The 23,370-nt window shown below is 36.7% G+C and overlaps 1 protein-coding gene across 6 annotated transcripts; it reads left to right on the forward strand.

Moving 5' to 3' along the window:
• Window positions 1-16,242: 16,242 nt before the first annotated feature.
• Window positions 16,243-18,917, forward strand: LOC140874595 (endonuclease 2-like). Of its 6 annotated transcripts, none has more exons than XR_012148157.1 (7): window positions 16,243-16,384; window positions 16,614-16,749; window positions 16,863-17,037; window positions 17,137-17,259; window positions 17,354-17,409; window positions 17,619-17,702; window positions 18,511-18,917. XR_012148157.1 is itself a non-coding variant. In XM_073277909.1 (4 exons), the coding sequence occupies exons 2-4, from the start codon at window positions 16,642-16,644 to the stop codon at window positions 17,181-17,183; spliced, it is 330 nt and encodes a 109-aa protein (XP_073134010.1). In that variant the 5' UTR covers window positions 16,243-16,384; window positions 16,614-16,641; the 3' UTR covers window positions 17,184-18,917. The 6 variants fall into 6 exon arrangements, 1 of the variants encoding a protein (XP_073134010.1); XR_012148158.1 differs by having other exon boundaries at window positions 18,537-18,917; XR_012148159.1 differs by having other exon boundaries at window positions 18,540-18,917.
• The last annotated feature ends 4,453 nt before the right edge of the window (window positions 18,918-23,370 follow it).

The following is a 23,370-nucleotide window of genomic DNA, read 5'->3' on the forward strand; positions in this document are numbered from 1 at the left end:
CATAAATTCTAACATTTGCGAAAAATAAACTGTTTAACTCAAAAACTAAAACTGTTTAAAAATCTCATAATAACAATAACTCAAATTAAGCTATGGTCACGGGTACTAGCTGCTTCCATGGATTCTCATAGCCCTCGCCGCTAGTTGGGACCACATCACCATCGACTGACTCATGCTCACGTGAACAATTTAAATCTAATGAGCCTAGAGGCTCAACACGTTCTATATTTATATAACAACATGGACCCACATGCAAGTACACATCATATAAAATATCGTTAATATACTTATATGTGCATGATATAAAAAAACATATGCATATATACATGTACTGCTTAATCATAAACATGATACTTAATACATCTCATAATATGACATGTCTTAAATTCATAAAACTTCATAGGTTGTATCCATGTCGGTGGTCTCAAATCTATAACGATTGATCAATCATAAAACCAATATGCGTGGCTGTGAGATCCCCACCTCTATGATGTCACTTCACCAACACTCAATGTTGGATCCAAAAGGTCATATTATTCTTAAATAGGAATGTCACCGAGCCCAAGTATCTTGGCATCCAACCACATCACTTTTCACCTTCACTTCAACTTCCATAAAAACTTTAATTTTCTTAACATGCCCTTAAATTTCTCATTAACATTCTTTCATGATGCATGAACTTAAAAATTCTTCATAATTTATCATTATCCTTAATAAAATCTGCCAAAAATATATATTTAATTATTTTCTATAAAAATCATGCATATTTAAAAATAATATATATATATATATATATATATATTAATAGACTTTTATTTGTCATGCGCTCAATCGTTGTGATTGCTCCTTTACTTAGGCCCGTAAAACTAGAGTGACCCATTAACACATAACCCGATCCATTAAAATTTAGCCCATCATAACTAAGCCCAATTACTCCCATGGATCACTACGTCCAATACACCTAATGGATCAATTTAACTTAATAACTTAAGCCCAATAAAAAACTCAAATTCTCAAGCTCATTATCATAACTTAATAAAATACTTAGGCCCATAATTAAATTACCCGAGCCCGAAATAAACTAACCCGGACCCATACCATCATAACTTGACCCATATAACATCTAACCCGACCCGAGAAGACCCTGACCGAGCCCCCTAACCGCTGTCCGAAACAAAATAGCACATCCCTAGCCCTTTCTCGCCTAAACCCTGTGCAGCTGTACAAGACTTGATCGGACCACCTGCTCCGGCCACCCTTGGGAGGAGCCCTGGCACCCAAACCTTCCTAAGGTCCAGGTTGCCCTAACCATCCAAGCCCCAGATCGAACCACCCCCTCCTGGAGCATCTCAAACAAGAAGAACTCCCACCCAACTATTCTCGCTCGCAGATCTGAGCAGCTATGGAAATTCCATTCGAGCACCTATGGCCGTAAAACCACCGCCCAGACTTAGCCAACCTCCAGGCGGTCCTAACCCAAAATCGTGACCAATAGGAGGAGAACAAACCACTCTTCCATGGAACCCTAAACCTGCGCGAACTGTGCATCAACAAGAGAAGTCTGATCGGCCCTCTTCTTCCTGCCCAAAAATGACTCAACCAACCTTTCTATTAGACCCCTTAGGACCCTAATTTGACCCATGCGCACCCTGGAGCAGCCATGATAAAAAAATGTGAGAAAATGCGTGGAAGATCATAAAAAACGTGAAAAACGTACATGATCTTATATGTATTCTTGTTCTATACTACATACACATGCAACATTAGATCTTTTTTGCATAATTAATCAGTGTAATATGACTTAAATGGTGTTCAAGAATGTATTCGAGACATGTCTTTGCGTTATTTACGCTCGAAACTACAATATCGTTGCATAAAACGTTGTCCGAGATGAATGGGGTGTCAAACCTTCAAGTTTCCTCCAATCTTCACGTGAAAGTGTGTGTGAGTATGTGAATGGTGGCTGAGAATCTGATGGGAGGCGGCTTGATCAGATGAAACGTGTGGTTGGGGAAGAATGAGACTCAAATCTTAATATATATTTGTATGTATATGTTGGAGAACCCGGCGATCAGATCAATTAGGATTGATACCCGGTGCAGCGGAAGTTTAAAATTTTTGTATGGAACGATTCCATAATAGGTATCAACCTTACGATTAAATTGTGTGTGTAAAAATTCAATAACAATTATAAAATTTTTACCTTTAATCTCGAATCGAGATTTTGGACACCAACAGATTTCTCTGCTCTTGTTGTATATCCCTGGAACTGATGGACGAACTGTTCTTCAATCAGGTCCACGAACGGATATTTAATCCCTCTGATAGATTGCACTAGAAAATCTATCAGAAGTTTCTACGAAGAGAATTAACGAATTTGATCTGTTAAACCAGACTGTAATTCAAAATCACAGGCTGGATTTTTCTCGAGTAGAGGGAGAGGGGGGACGGCCACCTTTTGAAAATTAACTAGGGTTTTCGAAAAATCCTTGTGACCTGTTGTGTGTAATTTCTGTACTGCAATAACTTATTTATAATGTAGGCCACTAACAGCTTAGGGCCCATTAGTCATAAGTTCAAGCCCGACAAGCAAAGCCCGCATGTTCAGAAAATAATATAAAATTCATCGTGACTCCGATTGATAAAACAATTTCACCAATGTGCACATAAACCATTTCTGCACCTTTTAAAGTCAAGATAAATTTTTCTGAATCCGAATTCAGTGATTTCCAAAAATGGTCATCCCTATGTCATTTTAGGAAATCTTACTCCTCTACTCTTAAATAAGAAGTCCAACTTCTTTGTTCATTAAATTTAACTCTTTAAATTTAACTATCTCAACGGGGATTAAAAAATCCATTACACTGTGTGACCCTCAATGGTTCAGGGATACAGCTAGCCGTGGGCTCACAACTCCTTGTGACTCGGAACAACAATTTCCGACTTGCCCATCGAATCATGGTATGAGCGCCTAGCAACATCGCCCCATGATTCCCTAGGTATCACTGATAGTGCCTACAAGAACCAGTAGATTTTGGTTAGCGTACAGTACGGTCCCTTCATCCAAATATCCCGATCGAATCAACAACCATTGATATATCGAGAGTCGCTCGAGATTCGATAACTATGCAATACATCTTGAAGATCAAATAGTGACATTGCATGTGCTACTAAGAAACCATTTCTTAAAACACATCATGTACTCTGGCCAGAGATTCGTCACACTAATATCTCCTCAGATCGCATAGGATATCCACACTCGCAAGTATGTGGTGAATCCTTGACAACAAAGCATCGACTCCTATATGTGTTGTAACTGTACCCAATCCCGACACCTGATGACCCCAATAGAGTCGGTAAACGAGTCAAAGCACAGTACTAGCATATAGAGTCTCAATGATGTTTCAAGTAGTAAGGACTAATGGTGTACAACCAAAACCGCGGACTATATCCACTCGATAAGTGATAACCACTTGGAAAGTCCGGATAGGGTAGTTCGATCATTCATCATATGAATATCCATTTGCATGCTTCGAACATCTCTATGTTCCTTACCAATGAAACGTGGTACTCTGCATCGCAAATGCTAGTCTCATACTCGAGCGATCCTTATCCTTATTATCGGACGGCTGAATCGACTAGGAACAGTTTAGAATATACAGTGACTATAAGATGTGTTTCATGATAGACATCCCCATGTTCTACCACATCTTACATACACTATAGTATATTCAAGGTCTTTATCAAAACAACAATAGTATATCACAATATAACAATATGAAGAAAGATAAAGTCATTGCCATTAATAAAAGTGTAAATTATATTAAACAAAAGATTGTTTATACAAAGAGTCATCAAAGCCCTTAGCCACAAGTTGGCTCACCGGGCACCCACTCTTTCAATCTCCCACTTGCCCTAAAGCCAACTAGTCATACTACGTAGACCCATTGCTTCGCGATGTTTGTCAAATAATGGTCCTGGCAAGGGCTTAGTAAGTGGATCAGCGATATTGTCTGCAGAGGCCACTCTTTCGACAGTGATGTCTCCTCTTTCCACAATCTCCCGGATGATGTGGTATTTTCTCAGTACGTGTTTGGATCTTTGATGAGACCTTGGTTCCTTTGCCTGAGCAACGGCTCCCGTGTTGTCACAGTACACCGGGACTGGACCAACAGCTTCAGGAATGACGCCCAACTCTTGGACGAAATTCCTCATCCAAACGGCCTCTTTAGCAGCAGCTGATGCTGCAATGTATTCTGCTTCAGTGGTGGAATCCGCTGTGGTGTCCTGCTTGGAAATCTTCCAAGAGACAGCACCACCATTGAGCATGAACACAAATCCAGAGGTTGACTTCGAGTCATCCACGTCACTTTGGAAGCTAGAGTCGGTATAGCCTTCCAATTTTAGTTCTCTTCCTCCATATACCATGAACATATTCTTAGTCCTTCGTAAGTACTTAAGAATGTCCTTCACGGCTTTCCAATGCATTTGACCGGGATTAGCTTGATATCTGCTCGTGACACTCAGAGCAAATGCTACATCCGGTCTGGTAGATATCATCCCATACATGATACTACCTATGGCTGACGCATATGGTACATGTGTCATTTTCTCTATCTCTTCATCAGTCTTGGGACACATAGACTTGGATAGAGAAACTCCATGACACATGGGTAGATGTCCTCTCTTGGACCCATCCATTGAAAACCGTTTCAATATGGTGTCGATGTAGGTTGATTGAGTGAGTCCTATCATTCTCTTAGATCTATCTCTATCGATCTGTATCCCTAGAATATAGGATGCCTCACCCAAATCCTTCATCGAGAATCTACCTGATAACCATATCTTTGTTGACTGCAACATCCCTACATCATTCCCAATGAGTAGGATGTCATCAACATAAAGTACTAAGAATGTCACAGCATCCTTAACTACTTTCTTGTACACGCATGGTTCCTCCGGATTCTTGATGAAACCAAAATCTTTTATTGTTTCATCAAATTTCTGGTTCCAACTTCTTGATGCTTGTTTTAGACCATAAATTGATCTCTGAAGCTTGCATACCTTATGCTCGCTTCCCATGGATGTAAACCCCTCAGGCTGCTTCATATAGATTTCTTCCTTAATGTCTCCATTAAGAAAAGCAGTCTTCACATCCATTTGCCATATCTCATAGTCATACCATGCAGCTATGGCAATAAGGATTCTTATGGACTTGAACATTGCAACTGGTGAAAAGGTTTCATCATAGTCAACTCCTTGTCTTTGAGTATAACCTTTTGCCACCAATCGCGCCTTGTAGGTCAATAACTTACCATCAGGCCCAAGCTTTCTCTTGTAGATCCATTTAAACCCTATTGGAACAATTCCATCGGGAGGATCTACTAAAGACCAAACTTGGTTTGTATGCATTGAATCTATTTCCGACTGCATAGCTTCAAGCCATAAATTTGAATCCGCATCAGAAATTGCTTCCTTGAAGTTTCTTGGATCACATCCAACATCGGGTTCATCTTGATCCCCTTCAAGAAGAAGACCATATCGAATAGGAGGTCTAGAAGTCCTCTCGGATCTTCTAGGTATAGGCGTGTCCAGCAATGGTTCCTGAGGTGTAGGATCGTTATTTTGTATTTCGGGTTCTTCTCGAATTTCTTCGAGTTCCATCATCTCGCCTTTCTTATCCAATAAGAACTCCTTCTCCAAGAAGGTGGCATTCCTTGAAACAAACACCTTTGTTTCAGCAGGATAATAGAAATAATATCCGATTGAATTCTTCGGATACCCTACAAAATAACATAAGCTGGATCGACTATCCAACTTATCTCCCACTGTCCGCTTCACGTAAGCAGGACATCCCCAAATCCTCAAGTACGAATACTTAGGAGCTTTGCCATTCCATAACTCGTATGGTGTTTTGTCCACTACTTTAGTGTGGACGTTGTTCAACAACAATACCGCCGTTTCAAGCGCATAGCCCCAAAACGAAGGTGGAAGCTCAGTGAAGCTCATCATGGATCGAACCATGTCCAACAAAGTTCGATTACGATGCTCCGATACACCATTAAGCTGTGGTGTCATAGGAGGAGTCCACTGAGAGAGAATCCCATTCTCTTTTAGATAGTCCAAAAACTCGGTACTCGAGTATTCTCCACCTCGATCCGATCGAAGTGCTTTAATACTTTTACCTAGCTTGTTTTCTACTTCAGCCTTGAATTCTTTGAACTTTTCAAATGCTTCAGACTTATATTTCATTAAATATAAATACCCATACCTTGAATAATCATCAGTAAAGGTAATGAAGTAGGTGTGGCCATATTGAGTCCCAACTCTAAATGGACCACAAACATCTGTATGGATCAAATCCAACAGATTTTGACTACGTTCAGGTTTCCCCTTAAAAGGAGATTTATTCATTTTTTATTTTAGGCAGGATTCACAAGTAGGTAGAGAGTTAATATCAGACATATCAAACATGCCCTCTCCCACTAGCTTGTTCATCCTTCTTGAGAAAATATGACCTAGCCTAGCGTGCCAAAGGTTTGCCGGGTTTTGGCTATCGATTTTCCTTTTGTTTGTTGTTGTCGGTTTATCAACATAATTTATTGGAACGTCTTTTAGTTTTAAGTTGTATAGATCGTTTTCAAGTTGTCCATTTCCAATTAAACATTCATTCTTGTAAATATTGCAAATCTCATTCACAAAATTGCAAGAATAACCATCTCTATCAAGCATAGAAACAGAAATAATGTTTTTAATCAAATCCGGAACAAATAAAACATCTCTTAAAAGTAACTTAAAACCGTTCTGCAAAATTAAATAAACATCTCCTACGGCTTTTGCTTCAACTCTGGAACCATTTCCGAGCCTCAGCTGGGTCTCACCCATCCTAAGCCTGCGACTTCTTGTCATCACCTGCAAATCATTGCAAATGTGAGATCCACATCCGGTATCCAATACCCAAGAAGTAGTATTAAGTGAAACATTTATTTCAATATAGAACATACCCTTCGCAGTTCGCAACTGCTCTAGATATTCCTTGCAGTTACGCTTCCAATGACCGGGCTTCTTGTAGTAATGGCAAACATCCTTGGATTTTTCCATGTTTGAAGCCTTTGTCTTGTACTTCTTCTCGGGTTCGATTTTCTTGGGTGGGGCAGAACGTTTCTTACCCTTTGTACTTGGCCCCTTCTTAGCAGAAGAAGAGGAGCCCACCAAGAAAGCCGGTTTATCCTTCTTTAATGTGGATTCATATGTCACAAGCATATTGACCATCTCTTCAAGGGAGACCTCTATCTTGTTCATATTGAAATTTACCACAAATCCGTCAAACGAAGAAGTAAGAGAAAGAAGTAGTAAGTCCACGTTGAGTTCATGCTCCAACACCAAATCAAGGGTTACCAACTTTTGTATGAGCCAAATCACTCGTACCCCATGATCACGGACCGAAGTCCCTTCACGCATGCGACACGTCATTAGCTCCTTTACAGTAGCGAACCTTTCATCCCTCGATTGAGCCCCAAAAAGTTCCTTGAGTTGAACGTGAATGTCAGCAGCATTCACGGTGTCCTCAAATCGCCTCTGGAGTTCATCAGACATCGAGGCTTGCATATAGCATTTGGTCTTGATATCATGGTCCCACCATGTATCAAACTTGGCTAACTCCTCCGGACTTACGTCAGCTGGTGCTTCCTTCGGAGGAGATTTTTCTAATACGTAGAGCATCTTCTCCGAAGTCAAGACAATCTTCAACTTACGGAACCATTCCGTATAGTTTGCGCCAGTCAACTTATTTTGTTCGAGGATCGAGAAAAGTGGATTACGCGAATTCATCTTATGAAATACTGAAAAGAAACAGACAAATATCAGTGATTGTTTAAGCAATTTACTAAGACATAAAATAGGCGAAATTTATTTTATGAATCTCACTCCCACTATTTTAACGATTTCACTACCCTCTAGTGAAAACGGGAAACTGTTTTCCTTAGTGAGAACATGGAGTCCAATTGACAATCTATGGTCCCGAATAATATCAGCCAACCATAATTTCAAAAGGTAGAGCCCAATTGCTTCCAAAGCAACCTCCATGTTTTTACCTCATGTCCAATAAGGGCCCAATAATATGACGTCGATTATAGTGACATGTCAAGATGACCCATCAATATTAAGTTGTGATGGACGGTCGCCATGTGGATCCCCCAATAATATGAGCCGATCCCATGGGAGTTCCACCCAACTTACAACATGTGTCGATCCAATGTACAACTTTCCGACGAACGGGCCCCCCAATAATATGAGCCGGACCGTATCCGCGGGTAGCATCTCATACATTGATCGTTGATGGAAGGTAGGAACATTTAAACAAATTTAAATTTCCTTTATTTATCTTGATATCAATTTTAAATCATATTTAAAATGAGGGATTTTTAATTATAAAATTTGTCTCATCATTTTTAAAATTTTGTATGCTTGTCGGATTCACACAATTTTGTATAAAACATGCATACAACTATAATATCACATATTATATAGGATGATCGATTCCATTTCTAATCGACCCGTGGTTGCCAATCACGAGTCTTAGTCCAATCCTAGGTAATATGCAGTATGCAATGCAATCCTATTACATTTGCTTCCAATTTACATTTCTTCTGTATTTATTGTCGCTTGGCCCACCACCGTCTTCAAATCTTGATCTCCCACTAAATCTAATGTATTTACAATAAATAACAATGACAAGTAGGGGATACATTTTTAAGGGGTGGGAACGGGCCATAAACCAAGCCCACTTTTATTACATATGACATTCATATTGGGCCATAAACCAGGCCCTTTAATAAAACCAACAACAATAAAAACAAATGTAAATTCCTAACATACACCTACAAAATTGGTCATGGCAATCGATCATCCTTATCCAATAACATTTAATTTAAAATTAATTTATTGGATAACATGCAATGACATTTAAATTTAAAAGGATAAAATCATATTTCATACATAAAATCTTATTTTACATACAAAATCATATTTTATCTTTTTATCAAATAAAATCATATTTTATCTATAAAATCCGATTTTATACATAAAAACATATTTTATCAATATATCTATAAGATCATATCTTATCATCAATTGTACCAAAAATAATTAATTTCAAAATTCAATTTAAGGATAAAATATTAAAATTTTCCAAAAATTCAAATTTATCCAAAAATCAATTTTAAAATTTTCGGACTCGAACAATTCGATCCGACGCCTCGTGGACCAATCAAAACAATTTTCGATCGGACCAAAAATAGAATTTTAACATATTAAAATTTAATTTAAAAATTAAAAATTAATTTTTCCGCGGGCAGCCCGGCTGCCCCTAGGGCAGCGACGATCGCTGCCCCTGCCCCGGGCAGCGATCCAATCGCTGCCCGGGTTTTTTGCCCGAAAAAATATTTTTTTTTATTTTTAAAATATTTATTTTGTTTCAAAAACCGAGGCCTAAAAAATTTTTGTACAATCGATTAATTTAATCGCTTGATCTGAGCAACCTGGCTCTGATACCACTGTTGGAGAACCCGGCGATCAGATCAATTAGGATTGAAACCCGGTGCAGCGGAAGTTTAAAATTTTTGTATGGAACGATTCCATAATAGGTATCAACCTTACGATTAAATTGTGTGTAAAAATTCAATAACAATTATAAAATTTTTACCTTTAATCTCGAATCGAGATTTTGGACACCAACAGATTTCTCTGCTCTTGTTGTATATCCCTGGAACTGATGGACGAACTGTTCTTCAATCAGGTCCACGAACGGATATTTAATCCCTTTGATAGATTGCATTATAAAATCTATCAGAAGTTTCTACGAAGAGAATTAACGAATTTGATCCGTTAAACCAGACTGTAATTCAAAATCACAGGCTGGATTTTTCTCGAGTAGAGGGAGAGGGGGGACGGCCACCTTTTGAAAATTAACTAGGGTTTTTGAAAAATCCTTGTGACCTGTTGTGTGTAATTTCTGTACTGCAATAACTTATTTATAATGTAGGCCACTAACAGCTTAGGGCCCATTAGTCATAAGTTCAAGCCCGACAAGCAAAGCCCGCATGTTCAGAAATTAATATAAAATTCATCGTGACTCCGATTGATAAAACGATTTCACCAATGTGCACAGAAACCATTTCTGCACCTTTTAAAGTCAAGATAAATTTTTCTGAATCCGAATTCAGTGATTTCCAAAAATGCCCATCCCTATGTCATTTTAGGAAATCTTACTCCTCTACTCTTAAATAAGAAGTCCAACTTCTTTGTTCATTAAATTTAACTCTTTAAATTTAACTATCTCAACGGGGATTAAAAAATCCATTACACTGTGTGACCCTCAATGGTTCAGGGATACAGCTAGCCGTGGGCTCACAACTCCTTGTGACTCGGAACAACAATTTCCGACTTGACCATCGAATCATGGTATGAGCGCCTAGCAACATCGCCCCATGATTCCCTAGGTATCACTGATAGTGCCTACAAGAAACAGTAGATTTTGGTTAGCGTACAGTACGGTCCCTTCATCCAAATATCCCGATCGAATCAACAACCATTGGTATATCGAGAGTCGCTCGAGATTCGATAACTATGCAATACATCTTGAAGATCAAATAGTGACATCGCATGTGCTACTAAAAAACCATTTCTTAAAACACATCATGTACTCTGGCCAGAGATTCGTCACACTAATATCTCCTCAGATCGCATAGGATATCCACACTCGCAAGTATGTGGTGAATCCTTGACAACAAAGCATCGACTCCTATATGTGTTGTAACTGTATCCAATCCCGACACCTGATGACCCTAATAGAGTCGGTAAACGAGTCAAAGCACAGTACTAGCATATAGAGTCTCAATGATGTTTCAAGTAGTAAGGACTAATGGTGTACAACCAAAACCGCGGACTATATCCACTCGATAAGTGATAACCACTTGGAAAGTCCGGATAGGGTAGTTCGATCATTCATCATATGAATATCCATTTGCATGCTTCGAACATCTCTATGTTCCTTACCAATGAAACGTGGTACTCTGCATCGCAAATGCTAGTCTCATACTCGAGCGATCCTTATCCTTATTATCGGACGACTCAATCGACTAGAAACAGTTTAGAATATACAGTGACTATAAGATGTGTTTCATGATAGACATCCCCATGTTCTACCACATCTTACATACACTATAGTATATTCAAGGTCTTTATCAAAACAACAATAGTATATCACAATATAACAATATGAAGAAAGATAAAGTCATTGCCATTAATAAAAGTGTAAATTATATTAAACAAAAGATTGTTTATACAAAGAGTCATCAAAGCCCTTAGCCACAAGTTGGCTCACGGGCACCCACTCTTTCAGTATACTGGGCTAGGCTTAATAAATAATTAAACCAAGTTTTAAAATATTAAAGCTCACTAATATATCAGATTAAAATTCCTATTTTCGTAATATTAAATTATGGGACTTTGAAAGCATCTTAAAAGTCCATAAAATGACTTATTTATGTGGAAACGGGCTTTTAAACATGTATATATATATATATATATATATATATATATATATATATATATATATATATATATATATATAAGCCCATAGTTTCTTTTTAAACTAAGTCTTAAAATAATTATTTATGACTCTTAAAAATCCTAAACATAATTTTAGATGAAAAACTTCTATCTCGTTCGTCTACGGTCCCGTCTACGCCATCACAAAATAACCTCTCAAAAATATTCATAAATTTCAAAATAACGGGTTAAATGTTATAATAAAATTTAAAACATGAAAATTAATCATATAATGACACATAAAAATCATTAAACCCCTTTTTAACTTATTTTTAAATCATTAAATTCCTTAGTTATGCATGCGGGGTTACCTAACGAATTTTCGGACGTTACAATTCTCCTCCCCCCCCCCTCCTCTCCCCTCCCCCTTAAATGGAATTTCGTCCTCGAAATTTGATTTAATTTAGTCGCATAATAACACATGACTAAACTATTTCAAAAATAATTTTCAAACTTAAATCCCAAAAAACATATCTTCATTTGAAAATCTAAAGGTCAACTTAAATGTCAAAAATCCTAACTTGTCAAACTTTAATCTAAAAATCATAACTTAATCTAAAAATTTAAATGTCAAACTTAAACTAAAAGAATAATAATATAATTCCCAAATATTTCCCTATACACCTCAAAATCACGACTTAAATAATTACATCTATAATGTACTCTAAGTATCAATCCAAAAATCAATCTAACTTAAATCATTAACCCATAAATTCATGCTAACTTAAAACCAATAGGTTACTACTAAAAATTCAAATGTCAAACTTAAATCTCGTAAATCATAAATTATAAAACTTAGTTTCAAAATTTTTTTACCAAATTCACAAACTTCGAAAGTCCTCGTGGTCATCCTGTCGTATAACACGTCTTGGAGTCATACTATAATTTCATAAATTCCTCACGTAACCGTTATGCATAACTAAGTATCTTAAATAAAATTTCTCATAACTTAATATTCTCATAACATAAATTCATTGAAAACATAAATCATATGTCTCATACGTAAAAACATAATTAAAAATATTTAATAAAAAACTCACAGATTAGCAGTGCAGCTTATGAGTTCCACGTAACAGGCTAGTCACCCTCCAAGGACCATGACTCTAATACCAAATGAAACGACCCAAAAACTACTACTGTTTTTTTTAAAAATACTTTATTATTTTAAAATTACTTTAAAATAATAATACGATATATATATATATATATATATATATATATATATATATATATATTCTCATACATATATATACTATATTTAAAATAATTTATCATAAAATAATATACATAATAAAAATACATCACTGCACTTAAATAAAATCAAATTAATTATATACTGAAACTTAAAGTTAATAAAATACAAGCATTCAAAACCCCTAACATAAATACTTAAAATCATATATCATCAAAACTCCCATGAATATGTAAATCTCAAGCAAACTTAAAGATAAATTAGTAAGATCCAAAATCCAAGCATACTTAAAATATTCCATACTCATGCAAATCATGAAATTAAAACATGCATAAATTCTAACATGTGCGAAAAATAAAACTGTTTAACTCAAAAACTAAAACTGTTTAACAATCTCATAATAACAATAACTCAAATTAAGCAATGATAACGGGTACTAGCTGCTGCCATGTATGCTCATACGCCCTCGCCGCCAGTTGGAACCTCATCATCATCGACTGACTCATGCTCACCTGCACTATTTAAATCTAGTACGTTCTATTTTTATATAACAACATGAACCCACATGCAAGCACACATCATATAAAATATTATGAATATACTTATACGTGGATGATCTAAAAAAACATATATTGCTTAATCATAAACATTATCATCATAAACATTATACTTAATACATCTCATAATATGACATGTCTTAAATTCATAAAACTTCATATGCTGTATCCATGTCGGTGACCTCAAATCTATAATGATTGATCAATAATAAAACCAACGTACGTGGCGGTGGGATCCCCACCTCTATGCTGCCACTTCACCAACACTCAATGCTGGATGACCAGGTATCCCGGCCTTCAACCACATCACTTTTCACCTTCACTTCAACTTCCTTAAAAAAATTATTTTTCCTTAACATGCCCTTAAATTTCTCATTAAAATTCTTTCATGATGCATGAACTTAAAAATTCTTTATAATTTCTCATTATCCTTAAAAAATCTGCCCATAAATATATATTTATTTATTTTCTATAAAAATAATGCATAAATAAAAATAATATATATATATATATATTAAATATATATTTATGGACTTTTATTTGTCATGAGCCCAATTGATGTGGTTGTTCCTTTACTTAAGTCCGTAAAACTAGACTGACCCATTAATACATAACTCGGTTCATTAAAACTTAGCCCATCATAACTAAGTCCAATTACTCTCATAGATCACTATGCCCAATATACATAATGGGTCAATTTAACTTAATAACTTAAGCCCAATAAACAACTCAAATGCTCAAACCCTTTATCATAACTTAATAAAATACTTAGGCCCATAATTAAATTACTCGAGCCCGAACTAAACTAACCCGGACCCATATTATCATGACTTGACCCATATAACATCTAACCTGACCCAAGAAGACCATGACTGAGCCCCATAACCGCTGGCCGAAACAAAATAGCACAGCCCTAGCCCCTTCTCGCCTAAACCTTCGCAGTTGTACAAGACTTGATCGGACCACCTGCTCCCGCCATCCTTGGCCGAAGCCCCGCCACCCAGACATTCCAAAGGTCCAAGTGGTCCTAACCAACCAAGCCCCAGACCGAACCACCCCCTACAGGAGCAGCTCGAACCATAAGAACACCACCCAAACTCTTCTCGCGCGCAGACTTGACAAACTGTGGAAATTCCGTTCGTGCTGCCTGTTCCGACCACCTATGGCCGTAAAATCACCGCCTAGACTTAGCCAACATCCATGCGGTCCTAACCCATCAAACCTGACCCAAACCGTGCCCTATAGAAGGAGAAAAACCACTCTACCATGGAACCCTAAACCTACGCGAACTGTGGATCCAGGATAAATCTGATCGGCCCTCTTCTTCCTGCCCAAAAACGACTGAACCAACCTTTCCATTAGACCCCTATGTACCCTACCTTGTCCCATGAACACCCTGGAGCAGCCCCCTTCGACAGACATGATAAAAAATGTGAGAAGATGTGGGGAAGATCATAAAAAACGTGAAGAACATACATAAGCTTATATGTATCCTTGTTCTAAACCACATACACATGCAACATTAGATATTTTATGCATAAATCAGTGTAATATGACATAAATGATGTTCAACAATGGATTCTAGACATGCCTTTGCTTTATTTATGCTCGAAACTACAATACGTCGCGTAGAACGTTGTCCTAGATGAACGGGGCGTCAAACCTTCAAGTTTCCTCCAATCTTCACGTGAAAATGTGTGTGAGTATTTTAATGGTGGCTGAGAATCTGATGGGATGCGGCTTGACACTACTATAAATATAGTCATAGACAACACTGTAAAGACAACGGAATTTTGCCAAAACTGTTGCATTTTACTCTTTAACAACGATTTTAATGAAAACCGTTTTCTTTGATAATTTCTTCTTATCAAAGACAACGGTTTACTGGGTAAAAAACAACGGTTTTTAAATACTGTTGTCAATTAGCGATTTGTTTTTAATCTACGACAATGGTTTTTATTCACTATTATCTTTATGTGTTTTTTTATGACAAAAGACGACGAATTTTATAAAATTGTTGTGATTGTCTATTTATTAATTTTTTAAAATAATATATTTTATTCATACAATTATACACTTATTAAAAAACAGGGAGAGAAAACCCTACCCAAACCCGTCGCCCCCCTCTTTCAGATCTCTTCATCTACACAACCTTGAGCGCCCACCTACACGCAGAACAAGTGCGCCGAGATGGCCTCGGCCGTGGCCGCCGCGATGTCTCCGCCTCAGATTTTCGCCGCTTGCTCTGTCGTGGAGTCCTCTCTTAGGAGGAACAGCCCCGACCAACAGAGATGGTTTTTCATCCACCATTTTCCCATCTCCACAAGCACGTATCTGGGAAACCTTCACTCACTAGCCCTGCAAACCAGTTCATCCAAGATGAAGCTCAAGAACCGTCAGAAAGGAGTGCGGTTCTAACCAATGTCCGGATCTTACACCCTTGGCGTGAATGGGTTAGTTTAATGCACGCGTTGTTCAAAAAGGGTTATTTTGATGTCATTGAAAGCCCTTTCTCCAGAAATGGAGAGCTGGGAAGCAAGGAGACAAATTCTATCAGGAGTGTTTGCTTGAATTTCGCTCGGGATCAGCATCAACTTATAAGGTAATGATTCTTCCCCCACGACTCCGATTTAAAAATATCTTCTTTGTCTAACAGAGTAACTGCAAGAAGACCTAGTATTTGATATTTTGACAATGTGAAAAATATTTGATTGCTATGTTGTTTACATTAAAAAATTATTGTTTTCTCAGATACTTGTTTACATTGAAGAAAATGTATGTTGTCTTAGTTGTGCATTTGACTCAGAATTTGTATTTTTGTCAGCATTATTTGTAATAGCATTTGTTTTTAGTAGGTTTGCAGCTGCTGCATTTTAAGGGAGATTGCGATAGGGCATTTTTAAAGGCTAATGAAGATGAAGGTGTTAGGACTGTGGATGTAATGCGCCTCATTCAGCTCCGAGGCAACACTTTACTAACGGATGGATCGATATCGTTGCTTTGGAAAATGATTTAGAGTTTGCAGGTGAGATTATGTTCGCAAAGATTGATTCGGTCTCTTATTGATTTTGTATTCATGTGTCGATGAGCTGAATTTGGAAAGTTTTCGGAAATCTAAGTTTATGGCTTTACTCATTTTGTAGAGATAGGATTATGTACGAAGATCGGATTTATGGTGATAATTTGATATTGTTATTAATTATTAATTTCAGATGTTTTCTTTCTTGAACTTTTAAAGTATTTTTGCATTATAGTCATCATTGTTGCTATGGAGAAGCAAAAATGGAGTCCAAAGTTCAATTTCTACTATTCATAGCTCTACTTGTTTGTATTCCAGTAGCCAAAGGATGGGGAATCGATGGTCATCTCATCATTTGCAGAATTTATCAGGTTTCACTTTTGGACTAGCCTTTCCTCGCTATTATTTTTTGTGACGTGAAAACCAGTGTTTCTGGATTCAAGGTATTCATTTCTTGTTAATGATTTTCCCATATCGGTTGCAGCCTAGGCTATGCGAGGCAGCGGCGGATGCAGTGTCGCGGCTTTTGCCGACCTACGCGGGTGGTGATCTCGGCAGCGTGTGCTCGTGGGCGGATCACATAAAGTTCCAGTATCACTGGTCATCGGCTCTGCATTACATTGACACTCCCGATGATCTATGCACATATCAATACAATAGTGGGTCTATAAAAAAAATCTTGCTTGTTTTCATGTTTCTTCTCTTTCTTATATCAAAATATAAAAGTTGAAACAATGTTATATAATGTTACAACTCAGGGGACTGCAAAGATGAAGAAGGCATACAGGACAGATGCGTCGCATAAAAATTACACCAGCCAGCTTCTCAGCTACCGCGATCTCAACGCCGCTTCTCAATTTAATGCATCGGTTTCTTGAATGGTTTTAGTTCTCATACTCTGCCTTTATATATGTACTTGTCACATATGATGTGTAATATGCCTAAAACAAACATAATTTCTTGAAAAATGATCAGATAATCTCACAGAAGCACTTCTGTTCCTGTCTCATTTCATGGGAGACATCCATCAGGTACTATTGTTTTTTATATGTATTCTTGTGTAGAAGTCCAATTTTAAAAACTTTGTTCGATTAGTAATCTAATAGACGGATTATTCATTTCAATCGAGATGAATCGAAACACATCTTTATCATCATATATTGTGGAATCTTGGCAAAGAATCTTGTATCAAAGCCATTTATTCAGGATAAAAGTTCATAAAATTTGTGCTTTTGAGCAGCCTCTACACGTGAGATTTACTTCAGACAGGGTAGCAAACACCATTGATGTCCATTGGTACACAAGAAAACAAGTTCTACATCATGTGAGTTTTCTTAGTATGTATACATCTCTGCCCAATTAGTATCTCTCCAATTAATATGTATGTACAATAGAGTTTTCTTAGTATGTACACGTGATATTTACTTCAGACAGGAGCCCACCAATTGTTTCTCCTCCAACTTCATTTTCTTTTCCCTCCATCAAAGTAGGTACCGTTGTCTGCCTCCACTTGCTCCAAGTTCTAGCAATTCGTATTGGTGGCTTAAACCCTGACCGATAAGTCATGTGTAGTCACTTGCCCATTGTGTTTTGATTTGTTTTTTCTCTTGTTAACTGGGCCAAAAAAAATTTTCAAGTTGGTGGTTAATATTAATTGTTCTTGCATTCGTCCTTCTTCGATTCCATCCTCCTTTTTATTCATTAAAAATTAACTTCTTGTAATTTTTAGTATGATCGTGCTGACCACTTACTTAGCCAATGCTTGACATTCTATCCACTCACTGGAATGACAACGAAATGTTACAATACTTTTTTGGCATATTTATATATTTTATCTGATATTATAAATATTTCCTAAACACTAGGATGCCGGCTGCATTACTTAATGCATTTTATTGGCCATCATGTTCCTTTTCTTGGAATTTGTGGAAAAGAGGAAGAGTAAATGGATAGCTTGTAATGTTAGGGTTTATGGGACTTTTGTTTTCGTTCATACTGTATCTCTGAGTGTTGGCTGCCAAGATTTTGATATAACTATGCAAAGCGTGAAAAAAGGGTTCTCAAAATAGTTCATTTTCAATTTTTCTGGCTTATATTTGATGTATTGTGTTATTGCTTCTTGTGGACTATAGTCTTATGCTAAGAGAGTGGAGAATAGTAGGGGTAAGAGAAGGTTGTTGTCTCCGGAGGATGCGGCGGCGCTGATTCAGATTACTTTCCGGGCTTATTTTATTCGAAGATCTTAGGCTCTACGTGCACTCCGAGAGCTTGATGTTGCCAAGACCAAGCTAAAGGAGATCAAGGCTTTGTTCCACAACTTCTCTTACCACAGACACATTGCCCGTGATGAACCGAAGATCGAAGAGTAGTTGATGTGAGCTGGAGCTAATTACACCATTAAGGATGCAAAGATTCGGACCACCCTGTCGATATTTTTTTGTAGTATGCATTGAATTAGAATTTTAATTTCGAGTGATTTGTAATACGAAAAAATTGTATATTAAATTTATTTATGAAATTTTAAATTTTGGTTTATTTATAATATTGAAATTTATATAAAATTTTTTATTATTTTTGTTTTTTATATAGAAAAAGATAACGGATTTTATCCGTTGTCATAGGGGGTCTAAAACTGTTGTAACTAATGGTGTTGTTAAAACTGCGCCTTTACGACAACGGATAAAATCCATTGTCGTTTCTTTCAAATACAACGGATTTGTGCCTACGACAACGGATAAAATCCGTTGTCTTTGAGGGCAACGACAACGGATTTTATCCGTTGTTGTAGAGATTTAGTTTTGACAACACCATCAGTTACAATAGTTTTAGACCCCCTACGACAACGGATAAAATCCATTGTTTTTTTGCGTTTTTCTTGTAGTGTGATCAGATGAAACGCGAGGTTGGGAAAGAATGAGGCTCAAAACTTAATATATATTTGTATGTATAATGGGCTGGGATTAATAAATAATTAAACCAAGTTTTAAAACATTAAAGCACACTAATATGTCAGATTTAAAACTCCTATTTTCGTAATAATAAATTTTGGGACTTTGAAAGCATCTTTAAAGTCCATAAAATGGCTTATTTATGTGGAAAACGGGCTTTTAAACATATATATATATATATGTATATATATATATATATAAGCCCATAGTTTTTTCTATAAAATAAGTCTTAAAAAAATTATTTATAACTCTTAAAAATCCTAAACATAATTTTAGATGAAAAACTTCTATCTCGTTCGTATACGGTCCCGTCTACGCAATCCCAAAATAACCTCTCAAAAATATTCATAAATTTCAAATAACGGGTTAAATGCTATAATAAAATTTAAAACATAAAAATTAATCACATATGTCACATAATGACACATAAAAATTATTTAACCCCTTTTTAAATTTTTTTTAAATAATTAAATTCCTTAGTTATGCATGCGGGTTTACGTAACGATTTCGGACGCTACAAATTTTTAGCAATATTACAAGAGATTGTTTTACTGTAATTCAGATATTTATTTATTTATTTTATTTCTTATTTTTAATTCATTCGTGGGATTATATTTTTATTATTTATTCTTGCAGGAATTTCTTTTCTAGTGAATGTGAAGACGTGAAGTACAAAAACATGAGCCTTTTGATAAATAAATGAAAGAAATTTTCCTGGGAGACGAAGGAAAACTCGAGCACGAATGGCAAAACGTAATAACACTGAGGATCCAGTTACTCGACATGTGATGTGATGGACTATGTATAACCTAATATCCTTGTCAACATTTCTAGCATCACAAAGACAAGATTTCAAGCTAATAACTTTAAGATCAAGCCGACAACCATCCAGATGATCCAAACATCAGTTTAATTCGGAGGCTCTGCAACATATGATCCTAGCGCACATATCACAAAATTTCTTGAGCATTGTGACACTTTTAAGAAAAATGGCATTACTGATGACGTTATTAGGTTACGTTTATTCACATTTTTTTTACGAGATTAAGCTAAATCTAGGTTAAATTATTTTCTTGTAGGATCCATAACAACTTGGGAGATGATGACAAAATATTTTCTTTCAAATTATATTTTGCCCTTTAAGAATGCAAAAAATGCGGAGCGATGTCACCAAGGAGATGCTCACACCATGTCCTGTCTGTCTGGATTCAGGTACTGACCTTTTATAATGGTTTATTTTTTGCTAATCGTTCAACAATTAATGCATCTGCAGGAGGTACTATCATGAGAAAAACACCGGAAGAGGCATATGAATTGTTAGAAGATATAACATCACACACATACCGGTGGCGGTCAGATAGGAATTTTCCAAAGAAGATAACTATAGTTCGTCAAATCAATGATTTCACGGATATAGTTGCACAGTTGGAAGCTCTGAAAAAGAAAATAGATATTATGAGTGTGACATCAATGAAGGTTCAGACTATCACATGTAATATGTGTATGGAGGGGGGTGCGGCTGCTGCTGTTCAACAAGCTAAGAATGTAAATTATGTTGGAAATTGGCCAACAAACAACCCTTGCTCGAATATCTATAATCTGGGATGGAAGAATAACCCAAATTTCTCATGGTCTAACCAGAATAAGAATCAGTAGAATTTTGTGAGACTTCCACTTTGATTTGCGCATCAAGACAAGAAGCAGAGTTTGGAGGAGTTGATGACTGATTTCATATCATTTGCAGAAAATAGATTTCAAAATTAAGATGCTTCAATTAGGAATTTGGAGACTCGGTTGGGATAGTTGGCAAACATCATCGCTGGGAGAACTCAAGGAATTTTTCCAAGTGATACTAAAAAGAATTCTAAGGAACAAGTGAAGGCTATCGAAGCATGCATGGTATTTTGGGACTTAGTGTGCGGTTTTTATGTGCATTACTCTTTTTAGATGGTGGATAAAGACGATAAGATGAGGATTTCCATAGATGTCCCCATGGACACCTCTACCATCGTGAGGGTCAATGTTGTTTTTAGATGCAGAGGTTCCTACAGATACAGTTGAAGCCTTTGGTAGGAGGCAAGACTCTTGAGGCAGCGAAAGATTGGTTTGAGCGGATGGAGAGTTGCTTTTGTGCCTTTGACTGTTCTGAGGAGCAAAATATGGAGGCTACTATGTTTATGTTGAAGGGACGCGCTCGAAAATGTTGGAGATCTGTGTCTGCCCAGTTGATCCAATAGCAAGGTTAGGTTTTATGGGATAATTTCCGCAAGGCTTTTATGAAGTTGCATTTCTTCCAGCTGTCAACTAGGTGACATCGATTGAGTTTCTTAATCTGAAGCGGGGATCAATGTCTATCGATGAGTACCGGTAGAAATTCATCGATCTATTGTCATTTTGTACGCACATTGGCGCCAGTTCTGAAGCCATATGATCACTTCCTACAGGGTCTTAACCAGGATATTTTTTATTGGGTCACATTTTGTGATGATTCGAATTATTATGAGGGCTTGGTGAAACGTTTTCATCAGGCATAGATCGGTGTGAACCATGCGAAGCTATTGCAGTCTTCCCATCCTGGAAGTTCTCTTGGCCTATGGGCACAATCATTCAAGAATTAGGTTTCTAAGTCTTCTTTTTATGGTATCAGTGGTGTGTTCCATTCCGTAAATAATAATTCGGGACATTGTGATCACTGTGGGAGATTTTATTCGACGGAGGAGTGTCATAAGGCCTCTGATGCCTATTTTCTTTGCAGTGATATGGGTCACATAAGGAGAGACTGTCCCACCCTGTATACTTTTGGAAGTGGATCTCATTCTTCTGTTTAGCCAAGCCAGGCACAAGTTCCACATGGTACTTCTACTTTGAATCCACATGTGCAGGGATAGGTGTTTGCCCTCAACTAGGATCAAACCAATGCTGAGAGCGAGCATATTATTGCATGTAGTTTTATGTTATGCGGAATACTCACATTTGTCTTGATAAATATAGGAGCATCACATTCTTTTATTTTTGCCACTTTTTCCAAGAGGAATAGGTTGCACTATGTGTCCTTAGACATTGTTTTAGCTGTGTATACTCCGATAGGTTAGGAGATTTTAGCTAAATATCTAGTGATGTGTTGTTCTCTCAAGTTTGAAGGACATACGTTAACCGAAAATTTGAAGATCTTAGTGGTGGAGGACTTTGACTGTATTATGGGGATAGATCTTCTCACCTTGTATCGAGCTATTGTGGACTGCTATTAGAGATTGGTGCAGTTTCGTCCAGTTGTGGGTGATAGTTGGTTATTTTATGGTGAGGGAGTGCGATCTATGATGTCTTTAGTGTTGGATTTGAAGGGTTTATCATGCCTTAGAGTCAAGAAATGAAGGATATCTCATTTATGTCATTGATACATCCACATATAGAATGGGTATTGAAGTTCTGCTTGTAATGTCCAAAAATCCCCAAATCCACTCACGAGATATTTGAGTAACTTATTACAAAAATTATGTGTTTATTTGTTTTAATGATATATTCTAATGAAAATTTTTTATTTTTATTTTTTTTCAGGTATGGGTATAGTTTCTGTGACGAAGGGAATCGAGACTTGCCTTTGAGTAATGTTTAAGAATTTTAAAGAAGTATGAGTTTATTATGTAGTTTTTATTTAAATATTTATGTATGTTATTTGATATTAAATTTTAGGAAAGGAAATTATTTTTACATGGGGCAACATCCGGTCCATAGACTATTCTTTTAAAGATTAGAATCCAACTTTACGCATTCAAAAGTTAGCGTCGAACCCTTTATTTTATCTCCTTTCATGTTCAGCCGCCTCTCCCATTCACCCTAAACTCTTTGAAATCCACTTCTCCATTCAAGAATATTTTGGCGTCGCTAATTCGAGAAAAGGCTAGGATCGTGTTTCCGAAGTTTGGATTTTCATACCAACAAAGAAAAGACAAGTTTTATTCAATATTTGAACCAATATCCAAGCAATATTATATATTTTTTTGATATTGATGTGTGTATTCTAATTATATGATGTTTAGTTGCGAT

This window comes from Henckelia pumila, chromosome 1 (assembly GCF_033568475.1).
Source record: "Henckelia pumila isolate YLH828 chromosome 1, ASM3356847v2, whole genome shotgun sequence".
Lineage (NCBI taxonomy): Eukaryota > Viridiplantae > Streptophyta > Magnoliopsida > Lamiales > Gesneriaceae > Henckelia > Henckelia pumila.

What these genes read in the sequence shown, in the direction of transcription:
- LOC140874595 (XM_073277909.1), top strand. Translation starts at nt 16,642, where the DNA reads ATGGAGTCCAAAGTTCAATTTCTACTATTCATAGCTCTACTTGTTTGT. An exon ending in TCATTTGCAGAATTTATCAG is followed by an intron (nt 16,750 to 16,862) that starts GTTTCACTTTTG and finishes TATCGGTTGCAG; the next exon opens with CCTAGGCTATGCGAGGCAGC. An exon ending in ATGCACATATCAATACAATA is followed by an intron (nt 17,038 to 17,136) that starts GTGGGTCTATAA and finishes GTTACAACTCAG; the next exon opens with GGGACTGCAAAGATGAAGAA.